Consider the following 13,193-nt stretch of genomic DNA (forward strand, 5'->3'; position numbering starts at 1 on the left):
CTGGCCTGGGCCACTAGGGACGAGAGGACTCAGAATTGCCTCTGCAGATACAGGTTGAAGTGCTCACCTGTGAAGTTAAAGCAGAGAGGGTTGGCCCCCTCTCCTGTATCCCTGCGGATGGGTAGGGAGAGGGGCAACGGAGGACAGAGGAAAGAGTCCTGGATGGAATTCCAGAAGTCCTGGGCAGTCCCTTCTGTCTGTCTGATCCTGGGCGAGTCACCTGACTCCCTGAGAAGGAGTATTCCCATCTGGGCATCACCCAGGACAGCTGCTGCCAGGGTTGTGAGAATGAGCAAGCAGTCATCTTGGTCCTTGTGTGTGTGGTGTGTCTGTTGGCGGGCACGGCAGAACCAGAAGAAAGGAGGCTCCGTGTACCTGGGGAACCAGGGCTCCTGGTACGCAGAGAAGAGTCACTTCCAATCATGGCCTGGGAGGGGCCAGGGATGCCAAGCCCGCCTGCGCTGGGGCTCCTGCCAGCCCAGGCCCTTCCGGCTCCGGAGAGGCAAGGGGGGAGAAACTAACCAAAATGGCTAGTGCTTCTTCCTGTCCCCTGGAAAGACAGAATTGGGGAGTTTAAGTCAGAACGAAGACCAGAACTCACCTCTTTGAGCCTTCCGGAGAGAGCTGACCGTGAGGATCCCTTTCAGAGATTAGTCTCCACTTGGAGACAGCTTTCCCGCGGCGCCAGGGCGGAGCTGAGCTCCAGATGTCCGGGCGCACACAGCTGTAGGGTCACGTGGCAGCGGCCCTGGCCCCCCTTCCTGCCAACGTTGCATTTGGCCCAGGCCCCGTCCATGGCCGCCCTTGGGACCCTGCGCTGAGCCCCGGAGGCCCCGGCATCCGGGGCCGCGCCACTCCCAAGGGCCGAAGGTGTGTCAGGATCCCAAGGACCGCCGTGGTGGGTAGGGATGGGTGGAAGGGATACGGCCTCAGCGCGGGAAGGGGGGTGGGCCCGAGGCTCCTTGTCTCCCAGCCCGGCTCTGGGGCACCGTCCTGGGCCGGAGCTGGGAGGGTGGCAGCCGGCTAAGAGGAGGAACCTCTTGTCCTTTCAGGGTGTCCATCCCAGTGGGGGGAGTTAGGGTCCAAAATAGGAGTACCCGGAGGGGGGTGAACGACCAGTAGCCGGAGACCCCTGGCCTGTGGCCTCCCGCGGCCTCCCCTCCGGGAGTGCGGGGCGGGAGCCCCCGCCGGCTGTTAGCTTCCTCGTCGCGAGCCCCTGACTGAGTCTCTCCGCAGGAGGCGCGAGCGCCGGCCAGGCTGACATGAGGCGGAGGCTGCGCCTACGCCGAGAAGCGTTGCTCACCCTGCTCCTCGGCGCCACCCTCGGCCTCCTGCTCTACGCGCAGCACGAAGGCGCGGCCCCGACGACGAGCGCGCCGCGAGCACAAGCGGGGGCGGCGCCGGGGCCCACCCCCGGGCTCCGTGTATTTCAGGCCCCGGACACGGGTGCAGCCCCTCCGGCCTACGAAGGGGATACGCCGGAGCCGCCCACGCCCACGGGACCCTTTGACTTCGGCCGCTATCTGCGCGCCAAGGACCAGCGGCGCTTCCCTCTCCTCATTAATCAGCCGCACAAGTGCCAAGGAAATGGCGCGTTGCCCCGCGGACCCGACCTGCTCATCGCCGTCAAGTCGGTGGCGGCGGACTTCGAGCGGCGCCAGGCCGTACGCCAGACGTGGGGTGCTGAGGGGCGCGTGCAGGGGGCGCTAGTGCGCCGGGTGTTCTTGCTGGGCGTACCCAGGGGCGCAGGCGCAGTCGTGGGTGAGGCGGAGGCGGGCACTCAAACGCACTGGAGCGCCCTGCTGCGTGCCGAGAGCCGCGCGTATGCGGACATCCTGCTCTGGGCCTTCGACGACACTTTCTTCAACCTAACGCTCAAGGAGATCCACTTTCTGGCCTGGGCCTCCGCCTACTGCCCCGACGTGCGCTTCGTTTTTAAAGGCGACGCCGACGTGTTCGTGCACGTGGGAAACCTGCTGGAGTTCCTGGCGCCGAGGGATCCGGCGCAGGACCTGCTTGCAGGTGACGTGATCGTGCAGGCGCGGCCAATCCGCGTGCGGGCCAGCAAGTACTACATCCCGGAGGCTGTGTACGGCCTGCCAGCCTACCCGGCCTACGCAGGCGGCGGCGGCTTCGTGCTCTCGGGGGCCACGCTGCGCCGCCTGGCCGGTGCCTGCGCGCAGGTTGAGCTTTTCCCCATCGACGATGTCTTTCTGGGCATGTGTCTACAGCGCCTGCGCCTCACGCCTGAGCCTCATCCTGCTTTCCGCACTTTTGGCATCCCTCGACCGTCAGCCGCGCCGCACCTCCACACCTTCGACCCCTGCTTTTATCGCGAGCTGGTTGTAGTGCACGGGCTCTCAGCTGCTGACATCTGGCTTATGTGGCACCTGCTGCACGGGCCGAACGGGCCAGCTTGTGCACGTCCGTGGCCTGTTCCTGCTGGCCCTTTCCAGTGGGGCCCCTAGCCTATCACAGCTCTAAGCCCCCTTCATTCAGACCCAGGATATAAGTGGGAGGTAGCTTGAAGGGTAGCTTTCCCAGGCAGGTTAGTGCTGTGTATGTGGTTCTTCCCCATAAAGGGGTATCCAGGTGTCTGCCTTCAGAAGGCCCAGGGAATGAAGACTGAGCTTGGCTCCTGCTGACCCTCTCTACTGGGTGGTGATCTGGAACCAATCTAATGGTGGCACTTTTGAGATAGTGAGGGCTGAGGTGGTGGAGAACCAGGCTCTTTGCCAAGCAGGTGAATATGCTTGGTCCTCCCAACAGGGATGTGTGAGTGTATGTCTGTGGGGAGGGGTGGCGGCAGAGGCTCAAGAAGTCTGGCCATGCTCCTTAGTTCAGAACCCCTAGAGTGATGCCAACAAATGCAGGTTTTTCTCAAGGGAGGAGTAAAGGGCCTGGCCTCAGTCCTCATGGAACTGGCAGCCATTCTGCCAAAATTCAATCTGAAAGTAGGTGTTTTGCTTCCTATCTGCCCCTCCAGTTTGCAAACTGGTCTTAGCCCTGTCGAGGTCTTTAGATCTGCTTTCCTGGGGCCAGCCCCTCCTGAGCCCTGGACTAGGTGGAACACCTGGGATGGAGGCACACTTCCGACCTGAAGTCTCCCCCACCTCCAGCTACCCACGGGAGAACCTACACCCATGCAACTATGCCAGTCTCCCACTGGAGTCTGTGCTGCCCCCTTCAGAGAAGCCAAGGAACCTCTTCTAAGATGATTTCAGCTGTAAAATTCCCCATCTTCTTCAACCACCCCTTTCTCAAAAACAAAAAAAAACCACCAATGCCTCCAGGCTTATTTTAGTACAAACATCCCAGCATCAGCACATGGGGAGCTGTTGCTGAGGGCATAGGTCTTTATTGGAGGAGGGGTATGGGCAGGGCATGAGGAAGATTCCCCCATTCGAGGAGGATGGGAAGAGTCCTGGCTGCCCCACAGTGGGATGTGTGGGGATCTCTGGCCAGGCCACCATCCACACGGGAAGACACCAATCAGTTACGAAGTCATGGGAACGTCACACAGGAGCCCGGGGCTGGTCCCCCGCACATTCACTGTTAAACTATACAGGATGAGGCTGTACATGAATTAATTACAAAAGAGTCATATTTACAAAAATCTGTACACACATTTGAAAAACCTCACAAAATTGTCATCTATGTATCACAAGTCGCTAGACCAAAATATTAAAAATGGGATAAAATTATACATTTCTCTTCTCAATTCTTTTCAAAAGGATTAATATTTTTAAAGCACATATGCTTCTTCCTTAGCAAGTCCCATGAAGAGGGAGCAGCCCAGCCCTCCATGAGCCCCAGAGGCCTTGAGCCATGTGAAAGGGCCCGGCCAGGGGACACTGCCCAGAGTCAGGGCAGGAGAGCCAAGCCCACAGTGCAGAACAGAATGCTGAAACACACAAAAAAGGAGGAAGATGTCTTTGGCTAAAACTTTGGCATTAAATAAAAGAGGCAAACAGAATGGAAACATGCAGCCCCACCAGCCACGTTAGGGCAGAGCAGGGGAACAGGCGACCTTGAAGGCTTGCTCCAAGACGGGTGGAGCCAGGCCTGGGCATGTACCTTGATGGTAGAAAGTTGTGTTTCAACCACTTGGCTGTGCCTACTGGGCCTGGCAGGGAGCGCGTGCAAGAAAGAAACAGGGAAGGGCAGGTGGGCCACCTTGGCCACAGCCAGCTCATCAAGTAACTAAAGTGGATGTAGTGCAAAAGTCGCAACCAAGTACTATGGACAGGCTACCTACTTGCCTTAAAGGTCATGTGGCAATGTTGGGCCAAAGGCAGGACCATGTCCTTGTTTGGGTGCCTGCGTTCTCAGCCATAGAAAAGTCCCAAGTTTTCCCAATGTGTGTGGGACAGGAAGACAGAACCCTGTCTCCTTACATGTTAGTTGAGAGCTCCTGGCTCCAAGTATCAAGGCTCAGAGTTTGTGCTTCTCTTTGCAGTCTGTGTCCCCTGTTGGCACCAGCAGGCTGAGAACGGACTGAGGAATATCTGGGCCTCTCACCCCATGGCAGAGTGCCCAGCCTGAGTCCCACCTCAAAACACAACAGCCCTTCCACACTGGCAAGATGTCCAAGAAAACCCACAGGGTGGCCCACTGAATGGGATGCAATGCACAGTTCCACGGGGCAGAGGGGCAGGGTCATGACGTTCCTAGGGGAGCTCCGCAGTTCTCAGGTGGGCACCAGGTCTGGGGGGGCCATACAGGGTCACCGAGGCAATGTGGTTGTTCTGCATGACCTGGTGTAAGAAAATGACAGTGAGTCGAGGGGGAGGAGTCGAAGGGATGTAAGCGCAGCAAAACTCCCACAAACCCCCAGTGGGATCAGTCTTGGGCTGTGACGGAAGAGAAGGCACTTGAGGCAGCGCCTGTGTGTGCAACACACTTGCACATGGGGCTGGACGGACGCCTCAACACCCCCCAGCTCGTGCTGAGGGTCATCTCTGCCCTTGTGTCTACCTATTCCTCCGGGACACATAAACTTCACCATACCCATCTGTCCAGCCCTTCTGGAACTGCAAGGGGTCTGCTGAAGGTATGGTAACCAGATGGGAGAGCAGGGGCAGCCCATTCTTCTCCTAGCCAGTGGGGCCTCAAAAGCCACTCGCCCCACTGCACACTCATTCATATGGCGTTTAAAGAGCCCCCCCAACACCTGCGGAGAGAGCCCCACCTGCCCTGTGGTTCCCTTTGCTATTATACTCGTGTTTTCAAATATAAATGTGGGCTCCCCATTTCCCCTCATCTTGTTGGATGAGCCTGCCCAGCAGGGCCTTCAGGCCCTCCCCAATCTTTCTCCCCCATCACTTGCCTGTCCTTGCCATGATCACCAGCCATTCAACCCCCAGGGCTTACCTCAAAGATCATCCGTTGAAGACCAAAGCAGAATGTGGAGCCAAAAGGGTTGGTGTTGTTTGGGGACGAGGACCTGAGGCCGGGGAAGCCAGAATTAGAGGGGCAGACAGAGACCGAGGCAAGGTGGGGCACCCAGTCCCTTTTGGGGTAGGGGCTGTTAGCCAGTGGCCCTTCAGGGCTCTGAGTGTTTCCCACATGGGCTCTTGAGGTCCGAGGCACTGACTGATCTCACTCAAGCACCAAATCCTATGCAGTCCACTTGGCACAGAAGGGTATTATGCAATTGGACTGGAATGTACAAAGTCAGGAGGGAGAGGGCACATCAGATAGCAGGGCAACCAGGTATTGGGCTGTGAACTAAAGCAGGTAGCAGGTGTGATGGGGACAGCTAGTCAAACTGCCTGAGTAACTGGAGGTAGGAGAGGGGGGAGTTATCCCAGGGGCAGGCCCTCTGGTTGCAAGTAACTGTGCAGAACTGTTGGCTGAGTTGTAACTCACCGGGCTGGGGCAGGAAGCGTGTGGCAACATCAGAAATTCCTGCCGGTTTTAAGCCATACCCACTGCTAGGGTTCCTGGTCCTGGGTGGTGAGGAGCCAGGTGGGGCGATCAGAAAGCAACCCCCCACTCACCTGTGCAGGACCACAGGCTTCTCCACAGGGTGTCCCAGGAGCTCCTGGATGTTGTCCCACTACAAGAGGGATGAGGGTGACAGGGGATTAGTAGGGACCCGACCCCACTGTGACCAGTGGCTGGCCCAAAGGACACAGGCACCCAGACTGGTGGCAGGCTCATGCCCTCCGCATTTTCAGACTGCGTCAGGTGGGAAAAATAGGAGCTCACCTTGCTGTAGGTGGTGCATGTTTCTGTCTGACCCTCTGTGTTTTCTGAAGAGAGAACACAGCATGGTTGGTAGCTGGCCTGGCCTGGATTCAGTTCCACATCTGCTCAGGTAGATGGCTCAGCCCACCTGAGACCCCAGCCCTCACCGCCCTACGCACTGGGATTGAAATTTGGAAACCAACAATCCCACAGGCACAGGATAAGACTTTAAGGGCTTCCAGGAGACTACAGACCAAGAACCACGTGGCCCCCAGAACCAAGAGCCCAACCCAGAGGAGCTGAGGCTCTGGGGAGAAGCAGGTAGGCAAAGAGTCCACACATCCAACCACTGCCACCCTCTCTGCTTGGATCATTATCTCTTCAAAGCATGAGAGACTGACTCTAAAACCCTTTCCTTATCCTGAGGACACTGACTACTCACCTCTCTTTACGGTTAGGGGGATCTTGAACTCACAGCGGTGATAACTAGAGAAAGAAGGGAGATGGGTGAAGGTGGGACCCCCTGGGAGACCCGACCACCCCCACATCTCAACTCTGCATCCCAAGAAAAACAGGATTGAGCACACCTGCTCAAAGCCCTGGAGAGGCCAGATTTGGGCCCTAGAGTCAAACCAGAAAGGGCACAGCTGGGGGGCTCTGAAGACCCTATCACCTCAGATAAGAGGCCAAGCTTTCTGAATCCATTTCTCTATTTATAAAATGGGTATAATTGGAGAGATACAAGGTTATGGACACTATACCAGGAACAGAAAACACCCAGGAAATCGTTTACTTTTCATGAATTAGTAAAATCCAAGGCCACAAGCTCTTTCCTGGAGGGGCAGGTGCAGGTATACTCACATATTAAAATTATAATGCCCAGGGTAATTGGTATGTAGGACAAACTTCTTCACTTTGTGTGTATTCGCATCAAAGAGAATGTCCTGGGATAAGAAAACAAGGATGCTCAAGTGGGTAAAGTTCCTGAGGCAGGCAGGGGGCTTTTGAGGGCATGTCCTACTCGAAGACACCCACTCCACAATGGGGATGCCCTTGGGGAACGGCTCTGACCCAAACAACAACCAAGGGGACAGCTGAGGCCTAGCGCGATGGGATGATGACACACACCCAACCATCTCCAGGCCTCCTCATTCCAAACCTTGGACCAGTAGGCCCCAAAGGCACAGAGGGCGACAGCTCCCACTGCTTGGGAACTCAAACATGGTCAGGGAGATCTTCCCTGACAAAAAGCACCAGATTAAAAAATGTAACTGAACACATATTTTGCCTTAAAAGCTAATGAGAAGATTCAGGGCCCCCCTGACTGTCAAGGGGCTCAAGGAACCTGGTTTTTCTGAAAGCCAGGACCTGCCAGATCCTTCTGGCTTCCACAGGCCAGCACAGTTAAAGCTGCAAGTGTACACACAGGCCTGCCCAGCGCATTGCATACCCCCAGGGAAATGGACCACTTCTCTAAGGAATCACAGCTTACCACTCCGAGAGTGAAGTAGTTAAAAAAGTAGTCATTGCACTTGGATGGAACCTGCTTATGAGGAGAAGGAGAATGAATCTTCATCTGTTGGGGGAAAAAATAATAATGAATTAAAATCCAATCCATTAATACAGTTAAGGGAAGAAATGAGTCTACAAGTTGTGTTTCTTGTATGACAGTCATCTGTTGGGTAAGCAAGAGTGTGGGAGTCCCTGATGCTGGTGCTGAACAACCCAGACAGCTCTGCTCTGGTTGACTATAGACTGGGCCCTGGTCTCCAAGGAAAGGCAGGACAATCTGACCAACAGGGGTCAGAAGAGAGCTTTCAATTTACTTCTCCATCAGTTTTTAACTTTTTTTTCCATTAGCTTTAATAGAACAGGTTCTATGGGAAAACAATAGTTTATATTTATTCACTATTAAGTTCAAGTTGATTACATAAAAAAGAGAGAGATCACCTACTCACTTTATAAACACATTTCCCCTACCTTATCTTCTGACTTGTAGAAGACCTTGTGTGGAGAGCCAAGCATGCTAAGAACATCTTGACAGGAATCACCAAAATACACTGAGCGTTCAAACACCCGCATCTTGGCATCTGCTAGCAGGCCAGGTCCACAACCTGCAGAGAACAAGTAGAGGTGGTCAGGTTCCCAGTCAGGGCCTGGAACCCAGCAGCCCAGGGTCTGGAGCCCCATAGAGGCCAGTGGCTGCATGCTGCATTATCAGGTTTGGCTGAGGGGCAAGACCGCATGTAAGTAGAAACAGCAGGTCACCAGGACTTGAGATGCTACAGGAGATCACTATCTACTCACAATAATGCCAGAGACTCACTCAATCTCACAAAAGTAACATGGAGCTCTGGAAATGTCACTCACTGACTCACCAAATATTTAGTCATTGACACCCTGGGCTAGGACACTCTGCTAGATGCTAAGGGAACAACGGTGAGAAAAACAGGTGCAGCCTCTGCCTACATTGGAGCTCATGGTGTAAAGATTCTAATCAAACCATCACACAACTGTGGTACAACAAACAGCAGCACAGGTGCTATGGAAACATATAAATGGTGCCATTACCTCCTGCCACTTTCCGGTTCCCAACGGCATAGAGGATTTACGATAACAAGTACTTCTCAATGGTAACCCCCAACCTGAGACTGAACCGGAAGATCACTCTATAAAAGAGCCAAGAGCTAAAGCACCCATTAACTTAGTCCCTAACTCTACAAACACTAACACTCAAAAATAGACAAACCAGGAAAGTGGGTGAAAATGGAAAACCTGATTTGCCAAAGATTTCTTCTTTGGGAACAATCTTTAAACTCTGACTTTGTCTAATACATTTAAAAAATGATTCTAGTTAAATACACACACAGACACACACACAGTGTGGTTGTGAAATAGCAACGAACATACCAACAGTAAAATTTCCCTCATTCTGTGGATGGGAAGACAGAGTGTTTTGCCCAAAATTATAAAAGGAAGCTAAGAATCCGAGAAGGAATAATTTCTGGTACCATGATAATCACCACTATCACCTTACTCTGCATAGGGCTTTAGAGCTGACAAAGCTCTTTCTTATACTTATAAGAGCTGTTTCAAATCCCACTCCTCACACACACACACACACACACACACACAAAGCTGTGTGTAAATCAGGGGGAAAAATATAGCTCACATTAACTTCTGTGTATAAATCCTACAAACAGGAGATGGCAAGAGTTAACATCAACATTCTAGGAATCAGTGAACTAAGATGGACTGGAATGGGTGAATTTAACGCAGATGACCATTATATCTACTATTGTGGGCAGGAATCCCTTAGAAGAAATGGAATAGCCATCATGGTCAACAAAAGAGTCCGAAATGCAGTACTTGGATGCAATCTCCAAAATGACAGAATGATATCTGTTCGTTTCCAAGGCAAACCATTCAATATCATGGTAATCCAAGTCTATGCCCTGACCAGTAACACTGAAGAAGCTGAACAGTTGTATGAAGACCTACAAGACCTTCTAGAACTAACATCCAAAAAAGATGTCCTTTTCATTATAGGGGACTGGAATGCAAAAGTAGGAAGTCAAGAAACACCTGAAGTAACAGGCAAATTTGGCCTTGGAGTAGAGAATGAAGCAGGGCAAAGGCTAATAGAGTTCTGCCAAGAGAATGCACTGATCATAGCAAACACCCTCTTCCAACAACACAAGAGAAGACTCTACACATGGACCTTTCCAGATGGTCAACACCGAAATCAGACTGATTATATTCTTTGCAGCCAAAAATGGAGAAGCTCTATAGAGTCAGCAAAAACAAGACTGGGAGCTGACTGTGGCTCAGATCATGAACTCCTTATTGCCAAATTCAGACTGAAATTGAAGAAAGTGGAGAAAATCACTACACCATTCAGGTATGACCTAAATCAAATCCCTTGTGATTGTACAGAGGAAGTGAGAAATAGATTTAAGGGACTAGATCTGACAGACAGAGTGCCTGATCAACTACGGATGGAGGTTCATGACATTGTACAGGAGACAGGAATCAAGACCATCCCCAAGAAAAAGAAATGCAAAAAAGCAAAATGGCTGTCTGAGGAAGCCTTACAAATAGCTGTGAAAAGAAGAGAAGCAAAAAGCAAAGGAGAAAAGGAAAGATATACTCATTTGAATACAGAGTTCCAAAGAATAGCAAGGAGAGATAAGAAAGCCTTCCTCAGTGATCAATGCAAAGAAATAGAGGAAAACAATGGAATGGGAAAGACTAGATATCTCTTCAAGATAATTAGAGATACCAAAGAAACATTTCATGCAAAGATGGGCTCAATAAAGGACAGAAATGGTAGGGACCTAACAGAAGCAGAAGATATTAAGAAGAGGTGGCGAGAATACACAGAATTGTACAAAAAAGATCTTCATGACCCGATAATCATGATGGTGTGATCACTCACCTAGAGCCAGATATCCTGGAATGTGAAGTCAAGTGGGCCTTAGGAAGCATCACTACGAACAAAGCTAGTGGAGGTGATGGAATTCCAGTTGAGCTATTTCAAATTCTGGAAGATGATGCTGTGAAAGTGCTGCACTCAATATGCCAGCAAATTTGGAAAGCTCAGCAGTGGCCACAGGATTGGAAAAGGTCAGTTTTCATTCCAATCCCAAAGAAAGGCAATGCCAAAGAATGCTCAAACTACCGCACAATTGCACTTGTCTCACATGCTAGTAAAGTAATGCTCAAAATTCTCCAAGCCAGGCTTCAGCAATACGTGAACCATGAAATTCCAGATGTTCAAGCTGGATTTAGAAAAGGCAGAGGAACAAGATATCAAATTGCCAACATCTGCTGGATCATCGAAAAAGCAAGAAAGTTCCAAAAGAAAAAATCTATTTCTGCTTTATTGACTATGCCAAAGCCTTTGACTGTGTGGGTAACAATAAACTGTGGAAAATTCTGAAAGAGATGGGAATACCAGACCACTTGACCTACCTCTTGGAAACCGGTATGCAAGTCAGGAAGCAACAGTTAGGACTGGACATGGAACAACAGACTGGTTCTAAATAGGAAAAGGAGTACGTCAAGCCTATATATTGTCACCCTGCTTATTTAACTTATATGCAGAGTATATCATGAGAAACACTGGGCTGGAGGAAGACTGGAATAAAGATTGCCGGGAGAAATATCAATAACCTCAGATATGCAGATGACACCACCCTTAAAGCAGAAAGTGAAGAAAAACTAAAGAGCCTCTTGATGAAAGTGAAAACAGGAGAGTGAAAAAGTTGGCTTAAAGCTCAATATTCAGAAAACTAAGATCATGACATCTGGTCCCAACACTTCATGGGAAATAGATGGGGAAACAGTGGAAACAGTGTCAGACTTTATTTTTTTGGGCTCCAAAATCACTGCAGATGGTGAGTGCAGCCATGAAATTAAAAGACGCTCACTCCTTGGAAGAAAGTTATGACCAACCTAGACAGCATATTGAAAAGCAGAGACATTACTTTGCCAACAAAGGTCCGTCTAGTCAAGGCTATGGTTTTTCCAGTGGTCATGTATGGATGTGAGAGTTGGACTGTGAAGAAAGCTGATCGTCGAAGAATTGATACTTTTGAACTGTGGTGCTGGAGAAGACTCTTGAGAGTCCCTTGGACTGCAAGGAGATCCAACCAGTCCATTCTAAAGGAGATCAGTCTTGGGTGTTCATTGGAAGGACTGATGCTAAAGCTGAAACTCCCAATACTTTGGCCACCTCATGTGAAGAGTTGACTCACTGGAAAAGATTCTGATACTGGGAGGGATTGGGGGCAGGAGGAGAAGGGGACGACAGAGGATGAGATGGCTGGATGGCATCACCCACTAGATTGACATGAGTTTGAGTGAACTCTGGGAGTTGGTGATGGACAGGGAGGCCTGGCGTGCTGCGATTCATGGGGTCGCAAAGAGTTGGACATGACTGAGCGACTGAACTGATAAATCCTGCACTTAGGTAAGCCTGGGTGACCTATGGAAACCACTGAAAGTCCTGTCAGGCTAGACTGTGTGCCCAAAGTCTGCAAGTACCAGATCCTTGTGAATGTCCACACAGGGTTGTACGGGAGCCACCCTTCAAAGGTGAGTCTCTTCTCTTGTCTCACTTTATCTGAAGTCTCCTCAAGTAAAGGTACCCTTAGTTTCTCAAGGAGACTATTTTAGTTTCTGATTCCCTTGAGTGAGGGAATCATTACTATGGGGATCAAGACAGTTGAATGGCATCACTGTAGCCACACTCCACAGGAACTCTCAATGAGTACTGGGTTGGATAACTCAGTGAGGTCTTGACTTAAGGTGTTTTTCCCACTGACCTTGTAGGCAGTGTGATGTGACTGCTGGGCCGGTCCTGTCAGGGTGGTGGTCAGAATTGGCTGAGACCCCCTACTCTCAACAGGCTCCTCTTGCTGTCACCTGGTATATTTACAACACCCTTGACTACCCCACTGCTTCAAGCAGCAATCCTCCTGAGAAGACCTCATCTTCTTTTTGAGATGCCACATCTCAATTCTTTCAAAAACTGCAGCACAAGCACAATGCTCCTTTAAGAAGCTGGTGTTCTGCCATGGCTAGAAGACCACATTTTAAGAAATTTCTAACCTGGAGGTTTTGAACTGTCTAATTGTTCAGGGGAGTGAGTTTACAATTTATTTGCCAGATTCTTAGCAGTTGAGAACTGATGCTCCAGAGACTGAGGAGAGACCCCAGCTTACAAACAAAGGCTGGCTAGACTATGAGCTTCATGAAGGCATAGGACCCTTCATGGAGCTCAAAGTCCCCAGGTCATCTTTATGGAGGCAAACTCCACACTGGATGATCTCTGTACCCCTAAGCATTATCCAAAGTTCGAAGGAGCTGAGACTGTCCACGCAAGAAAATCACAGGATGAAGTATGGATCCTAGAGAGACTGGCTACTGAAGGCAGCAATTCTTTTTGTTTGCAATCAGCAAAACTGAGCACGGTATGGCCAAATCACAATTCAAGA

The 13,193-nt window shown here is 51.0% G+C and overlaps 2 protein-coding genes across 10 annotated transcripts in view; one reads left to right on the forward strand and one right to left on the reverse strand.

Annotated features, from left to right (window-relative positions):
* The first annotated feature begins 507 nt into the window (after positions 1 to 507).
* Positions 508 to 2,611, forward strand: B3GNT9 (UDP-GlcNAc:betaGal beta-1,3-N-acetylglucosaminyltransferase 9). 4 transcript variants are annotated; one of them, XM_055412593.2, is made up of 2 exons: positions 508 to 902; positions 1,237 to 2,611. In XM_055412593.2, the coding sequence occupies exon 2, from the start codon at positions 1,263 to 1,265 to the stop codon at positions 2,466 to 2,468; it is 1,206 nt and encodes a 401-aa protein (XP_055268568.2). In that variant the 5' UTR covers positions 508 to 902; positions 1,237 to 1,262; the 3' UTR covers positions 2,469 to 2,611. The 4 variants fall into 4 exon arrangements, with proteins under 4 accessions (XP_055268568.2, XP_055268566.2, XP_055268567.2 ...); XM_055412591.2 differs by having other exon boundaries at positions 508 to 898; XM_055412592.2 differs by having other exon boundaries at positions 508 to 870.
* Positions 2,612 to 2,624: 13 nt separating this feature from the next.
* The window catches only part of PHAF1 (phagophore assembly factor 1), a 28,364-nt gene continuing 17,795 nt past the window's right edge, over positions 2,625 to 13,193 (reverse strand). For 5 of the 6 annotated variants that reach the window (XM_055412586.2, XM_055412588.2, XM_055412587.2 and 2 more), the window contains exons 10-17: positions 8,173 to 8,306; positions 7,685 to 7,768; positions 7,054 to 7,136; positions 6,635 to 6,678; positions 6,214 to 6,257; positions 6,003 to 6,061; positions 5,374 to 5,446; positions 2,628 to 4,757 (exon numbers count right to left, since the gene is read on the reverse strand). In XM_055412586.2, coding sequence (XP_055268561.1) covers positions 4,671 to 4,757; positions 5,374 to 5,446; positions 6,003 to 6,061; positions 6,214 to 6,257; positions 6,635 to 6,678; positions 7,054 to 7,136; positions 7,685 to 7,768; positions 8,173 to 8,306 — 608 coding nt within the window. In that variant the 3' untranslated portion in view covers positions 2,628 to 4,670. Of the gene's footprint in view, positions 4,758 to 5,373; positions 5,447 to 6,002; positions 6,062 to 6,213; positions 6,258 to 6,634; positions 6,679 to 7,053; positions 7,137 to 7,684; positions 7,769 to 8,172; positions 8,307 to 13,193 lie in introns of all 6 variants that reach the window. The other variant, XM_088830825.1, reaches the window with a different exon arrangement.

This window comes from Moschus berezovskii, chromosome 22 (assembly GCF_049115385.1).
Source record: "Moschus berezovskii isolate FMDL1 chromosome 22, NW_MosBer_1.0, whole genome shotgun sequence".
In the NCBI taxonomy this organism is placed as follows: domain Eukaryota; kingdom Metazoa; phylum Chordata; class Mammalia; order Artiodactyla; family Moschidae; genus Moschus; species Moschus berezovskii.